This window comes from Apium graveolens, chromosome 6, assembly GCF_009905375.1.
Source record: "Apium graveolens cultivar Ventura chromosome 6, ASM990537v1, whole genome shotgun sequence".
Classification (NCBI taxonomy): Eukaryota; Viridiplantae; Streptophyta; class Magnoliopsida; order Apiales; family Apiaceae; genus Apium; species Apium graveolens.
In genome coordinates, this window is record NC_133652.1 from 49,203,667 (window position 1) to 49,210,193 (window position 6,527).

Genomic DNA, 6,527 nt, shown 5'->3' on the forward strand with positions numbered 1-6,527 from the left:
AGGCTACCACATCTTTGTCAATCCATGTGCCTCTGTCAGCTTTGTTAACTGTCACTATCAACTGCTATGAGACTGAGCATCCGTTGAAGCTTTCATCCGTTGATGACTTTATCCGTTGATGCTCTAGCAGTGCATCCGTTGAAGCTTTCATCCGTTGATGGCTTTATCCGTTGATGCTCTAGCCGTTGAAGCACTTATCCGTTGATGGATATTATCCGTTGAAGCATTAGAGACATCCGTTGAAGCTTAGTTTCTTATCCGTTGAAGGTCTTCAACATCCATTGACACTTCTCCACTTATACAAAATTACAAGGCATGAAATATTTACAATTAGCCCTCCTATTTGTACATCCATTAGCAGTCAACATGACTGATTATCTCCTAACAACATCTAAGAATTACAGCTTGAAATCAGAAAGTGAGATGTGCTACAATACCAAACTTATTGCTAAGTAAGGCTACTCCTTCAACGGATAGACAAGATGATCTTATCCGTTGAGGCTACAAACACTAGATTTCTACTTAAGTGTTTTGTTGAACTTATCATCAAACTAATACACATATTCCTAACACTTACCTTAGAGGAAACTACATTGTGCATTTTCTTTGGGTAACTTTCTGACTTGATGTACTTCTGTAGGCATATGAACATAGGCCTGCGATTTTGAGTTTGTTAAAAGATATAATTCAGTACACAATATCATCAAACACAGCAAATAATAGACATGTCTACCTCTTCCGATTTCATTGTTCGGACATCATTAAGCAACAAAATTCAGTAATATAACTGGACAGGATTTCAAGGTGACCTTCTGCGACTATGCATGCTGGGGGAACGCGACTTGTTCCTATTACGCTCTCGGTATCTATCTCTACTCCCCTCTCTTACATTTCTACTACTGTTGTACTTTGAATCCAATCTTCTCCCCCTTTCACGGCTTCCCCTACCATTTCTCTCACGAGACCTTTCATGATCTTGGTCTCGATACCAATCCCGCTCTCTGTCTCTGTCACGATTATGATCCCTGTCTCTGTCACCTAAAACACTTCTTCTACGTCTACTCTCGACTTCCTTTTCCCTCTGTTTTCTTCTTTCTTCTGTTTCCTTCTCCCTTTCTAACCTTTCCTGTTCTCTTGCTTTCTCCTTAACTTCCTGCGTATTCATTTTTTTGGTCACTCTCAGACAGAAAAACTAAAAAACAAATACAAAGAAATAAGGAGAGAGAACATCAAAGGTGGCGGGCTAATTCAGAATATTACCTTGAACAATAGTAGTCCAAAGTTATTAAAACTTTGGAAGCGATACAATTATAGAAACAACGGATCATTTTGGTTTTGATATGTTATTTTTTCAAGGATGCTTCTCATAATTAGCTTATACTTGAAAACAAATATTTAACTAGCTACTAAGGGTTATAATTTGTCTTCTAGATAATTAAATAACGGATAAGTTTTTTGTATCATTCACAAATTTGCAGATATAACTGTCTTTTATGAACCAGCAGCTATATGCATATAAACTTAAGCATGCACAAAATTGTTTGTACCCATACAACTTTATGCTTTCTTAATATGAAATATAAAATACTAATGCAAGTAACCTTGGTTAATTAACCCTTGCAGAAAAGTTCAGGCCTCTGTAGCGGGAGCATCACCAACTCCTTTAATGTATCTTTAACAGTTTCCAGAGCTCCAATATCCTCAAATGTTACACCAATATCATTAGGCGGAATAACCTCGGCTAGAAGTTTTTTCTCAAACTCATTCTCAGTTACAACATCCCAATATGTCAAGAAACTCAATTACTTCATACGGAATATTAAAATATAAGAAGTTTGACAAAGTAGAATAGTAACCTTAAGTGACTTCTTCAAGTTCTTGGATTCATTCTGAATGGACTGAAGAATTCCAATTCCATACTGAATGCTGACACATACAAGATGACGTTTCTACTGTTAATATAACATCATGTATATAACATTAAAATCTAAAGAAGTTTGACATTTCATTACCTATCACCTGACAAAAAGAGCCTTGCATCAGGTTCAGCTTTAGAATTTTGCATTAAGTGATGGCTCAAAGCCCATCCCACAACCTTCTCAGCACCTTCACAATATATAAACTCATTATTGAAGTCAGCTACTTGACATTAAAATAATATAAGATACCAGATAACATAACTCCTTCACTTCAACTAGGTTTCGATATAAGATGAGATAACCAACCCCCCTCCCCCCAAATAAAGAGTTGTTAGAGATCAGCTGCCTATTTTTTTGTTATCACTACTGGACCACATCTTGTTTTGGTTGACAGATAGTTATGTATATTCTAGGCTATAGTCTTGTAGGGTTTTCTATCCTTGTTTATACTTAATATAAGATGATTATGTTTTCACATCTTATAATTAGACATTTTGTTTCCCCATAGAAGTTGTATTCAATTATCTAGTGAAATTATTATTTTTCTAATTTCATTTTTGATTTGCATGCCTGCATCAATTATCGCTTCCAAACAAAACGAAGACTGGTAAAATCAATGACAAATTTTTCTGTCGAATGTACCTCCAGTCTAGAATCAGTGGATGGAAAAATTGTTGAATAAAAAATATGATACAATTAGGGGTTCCTCCTAACACCTTTAGGTTTTGGAAGAGCTTGTTTTACTTGATAGAAAGCTTTGGCAAGAAACGATTTAGTTGTAGTGTGAGCAGAACTATGCATACCACTTGTGGAATTTCTGAAACCAACAGTCTATCGACTCTGTAAAGTTATGTACGGACTACAGAGGTTCTTTCCCAGAGAGTAATTGTAATATCTGGGATATATCGTGTAATTATTAATTATTATGTATGTTCAGTATTTATTCTATGAATTATTTGTTAATTGTTAAATGTGTTTCGATGTTTAAAAATAATATTAGTTGAGTATTTTAATTTTTATATGTCCAAAATAAAATATAGATAATTGTCATATCTTCCTATTTGTTTTTATATTGATTTATGATTTTATAGGAAATATATGGATTTTATAAAATCATTTTCCGAGTATTTAAAAACTATTTTATACAATTGGGAACCAACCGACGTCATCCGTTTTTACGTTTTTATAACCCGAAACTCTTCCGAAAACTCCTTCCTAATCTAATTGCAATATTCCGAGCATTTTCCATGTTTTGACTTTTTCGATCTGGCGTATGGTTTGTCCTGCGCGGGTCCCGACGCAACATTTTCGATACATTATTCGTTTCGGTAAATCAATAAAACTCGTATTTTTGATAAACGGGATCTTTTTATTAAACTATGACAATTATCACCTCGTAATACGTGTAACCAGGCGCTGAGACCAAGATCGCATTACAAATTGTACTAGTTTGGATAATTATCTCGAAAACTGGTACCGTTTGGATCAGTTTTTATAAATAAACGTATCATTTTATATCCGGAATGATCCAACAGGATACTAATTTTCCGTAATTATAAATAGCCTTTACCGAATTTTATTTCGTACCGAAAATCATTTGCAAACAGTAATTCTATAATTTTACAGAGAAAATCTATATATTCATATAAACTTTCAAGAATCAAACAAGATTTTGGAGGTGTTATTGAATTCAGTTTGGAAAGCTTGAGTAACCAAAACAAAGGTCTTGACGAGCTCTATCAGAATCTGTGATCCATACACCTGCAGAAATCAAGGTTATTTTTCTATAATTTTATTTATTTTCGGATTATTTTAATTAAAATATGAATTTTTGTTCGGATGATTGTTTGGATGATTTGATAATTGCATGCTGTAGAGCTTGTTTTCCTGATGATTTTCATATGTCATATGACTGATTTGGAGTTCAATAACATGTTCAAAATTGAGTTTGATTTTCGAATTTTAAAATTAGGGTTTATAACCCGTATGAATGTTCTTAATTGAAATTTAGGGCTTTTTGATCTAGGGGTTATTAGCTATTGAATTGTAGTGGGTTGTGTTCCTTATGAAATTTGCAATCGATTGGTATATAGTTCCTTAACAGAGGATTCGTGAATCGAAGGGAGTTGTGTTTTGAAACTTTCGTTGAGTTCGCCCGAAACCGGCGAACTTCTTGGCCGTTTTCCAGCCTATTCAGGGGTTGTCTGTGTGATTGAATGGTATGGTTAGATTCCTAGTGAATTGTAGATTCCTAGTATTATTTTAATTCCAAAAATTATTTTTAATTCAAAAATAAATCTGAATTAATTAGTTAATTAATTTCAATTAATATTTAATTGATTAATTGGTCAATTAATTCGAAAATTAATTGATTAATTGATTTAATTAATTATTAATTGATTTAATTAATTATTAATTGATTTAATTAATTATTTAATTAGATTTAATTATTTAAAAATGATTTAAAAATTCTGAAAAATAGTTTCGAGCTTTAAAATATTATTCTAAATTGTTTTCAAGGCTCGATAATTATTATAAAATTGTTTTGAAGCCAGATTTGTCCAACCGAACCCTGTTTATTACTCTGAAATTGATCAAACGACCTGTTTTAATTCCGAAAAATGTTTTAAAAATCATTTTAAATACCTGAAAGCATGTTTATGACCCGAGACTCCTTTATAAATGATATGTCATTGATTATTTAATGTGTTATGTGTTATATGTGACTTGTTGTTTGAATGTCGATCTATATGTTCGATGTTTATTTGTTTATAGCGTAACTTTTAATCCGTTAATCGAATTTGGGTGAAACGAAGGGTAGATAGAAGTGTATGTCGAATAAAATCGTATGAGTTAAATATTAATAGATGCTTATGATATGTGAGCAGAAGAGGCAAGGCGTAGGAAAGGGAAACAGATAGTCGAGGAGTAAGACGGTTGTGATTGGAAGTTAGTACAGTATAGCAAGCTAGTACCAGGCAAGTGTTTTGAACTTTCTCGAGATATATTGTAGTTGATCGATAATCCTGTTCTATATTGCAAGTGCTTTGAAGCACTGAATCCTAAACCCTGATTCCAGTTATTGATCTTGAGCCGTAAACCTTATTCTTTCTAAACCATTGATTGTTGTACACCCAAATACGAACCACAAATATACGATACTACTCCACAAATACATACAAACTAAATACCAAAAACTGAACCGAATCACTTACATATTCAAACCATTATACCTTATGCTTTGAAAGACCAAATCCTTGTAACCTTGAAACGTTGATTCCTTTGTTATCCAATTATTTCATTACTTAACAGCTAAGCTTGGAAATTTCCATATTGATCCTTGTGAAGATTGAAACCATTTCATTATCAAATATCCAATGTTATTTATGATTTTGTTTATTGCTTTACATTGTTTATTCTATTATTATGTTAGAATTAGATTGTTTTTATAAAATTGTGGACCAGATTCGTGGTCAGACCATATTAATGGTCAAGTTAGGCCAATGTGTGCCTTGGATCCAGTAGTTAGAGCAGTGTTGTGTGCTTTGCTCGGGGTTAGTGCGTGACTGATCAGCAGCCTAATCTTGGTTTTTTTAAATAAAAATATAATATCCAATTCTAAATCATAATTCATTGTTCACTTGGTATCATAACCCTTTTTACTTGATGATCATTATTCACAGTTTTATCATTGTGACTTGCTGAGCTAGTTAGCTCATTAGTGCGATGTTGTTTATGTTCTTTTCCAGTTAAGAAGGAACCAGTTGGTAGCGAGGATCCCCAGTCCAGCACGAGAGCTAAGGGTTCAGGTTGATCGAGTTAAGCTAGTAGGCATCTTTTGAGATAATTTAAGTTTGTAAAAGTTTGTAATAATGTTTAATACTTAGTTCTGAGATTGAATAGTTGGGATTTGAACGGTTTGTAATGTAAGTGTGTGTCTGGCTTGTGTACATACTTTAACCTATTGCGATCCTTGGTAGTTGGTAAGTAGGGTCACTGCATATTATTATTATCTTTATTATTGTTATAAGCGGGTTATAAATATGGTATGTGTGTGTGTGTGAACCCCAAACTTCTAACCCGGGTTTGAAGGGTGCCACATGTTTGGTATCAGAGCTACAGGTTATAAGTCACTGACACAAGCCTAGGTTGACGGGAATGGGTAGAGGGTTAGGATTAAAAGTAAGAAATAGAATAATAGAATGTCGAGAGGTTGAGTGATATGGTATAATAGGTATTACTATGATTCATGTCGTGGTTCGAGATTCTTATATTGCGATATGATTTCAGATAGCAGCGATGGCCGACTCTTTCATCCCCGTATCAGCTGACCACTCAAAGCCCTTCGTTGGAGTACCATCTTCAGATCCACGTCCTGTTGTTCCGCCAGTGTTGGCTATTCTACCTCCACTTGTGTTGCAGCCTATACCATTGTAGGCTATTCCAACCCCAGGCATGAGGCCACCTATCAGAGGAGCCCCACCTGCTGATCCAGGCTTTCCTGGTCACTCAGTTACAGGTGTACCTTTCCAGTTCTCTTCCTATCATGTCCCATATCATCAGTTCGAGGCTTGCCTTATGGAGCAGTGATTCTTACAGGGTCAAATT

The 6,527-nt window shown here is 34.2% G+C and overlaps 1 protein-coding gene across 2 annotated transcripts; it reads right to left on the bottom strand.

Annotated features, from left to right (window-relative positions):
* Positions 1–577: 577 nt before the first annotated feature.
* Positions 578–2,356, bottom strand: LOC141668716 (uncharacterized). Of its 2 annotated transcripts, none has more exons than XR_012553164.1 (4): positions 2,013–2,356; positions 1,602–1,926; positions 734–1,153; positions 578–656 (listed from the first exon to the last, which is right to left on the bottom strand). XR_012553164.1 is itself a non-coding variant. In XM_074475703.1 (4 exons), the coding sequence occupies exons 1-3, from the start codon at positions 2,063–2,065 to the stop codon at positions 800–802; spliced, it is 477 nt and encodes a 158-aa protein (XP_074331804.1). In that variant the 5' UTR covers positions 2,066–2,356; the 3' UTR covers positions 578–656; positions 734–799. The 2 variants fall into 2 exon arrangements, 1 of the variants encoding a protein (XP_074331804.1); XM_074475703.1 differs by having other exon boundaries at positions 1,857–1,926.
* Positions 2,357–6,527: the final 4,171 nt, after the last annotated feature.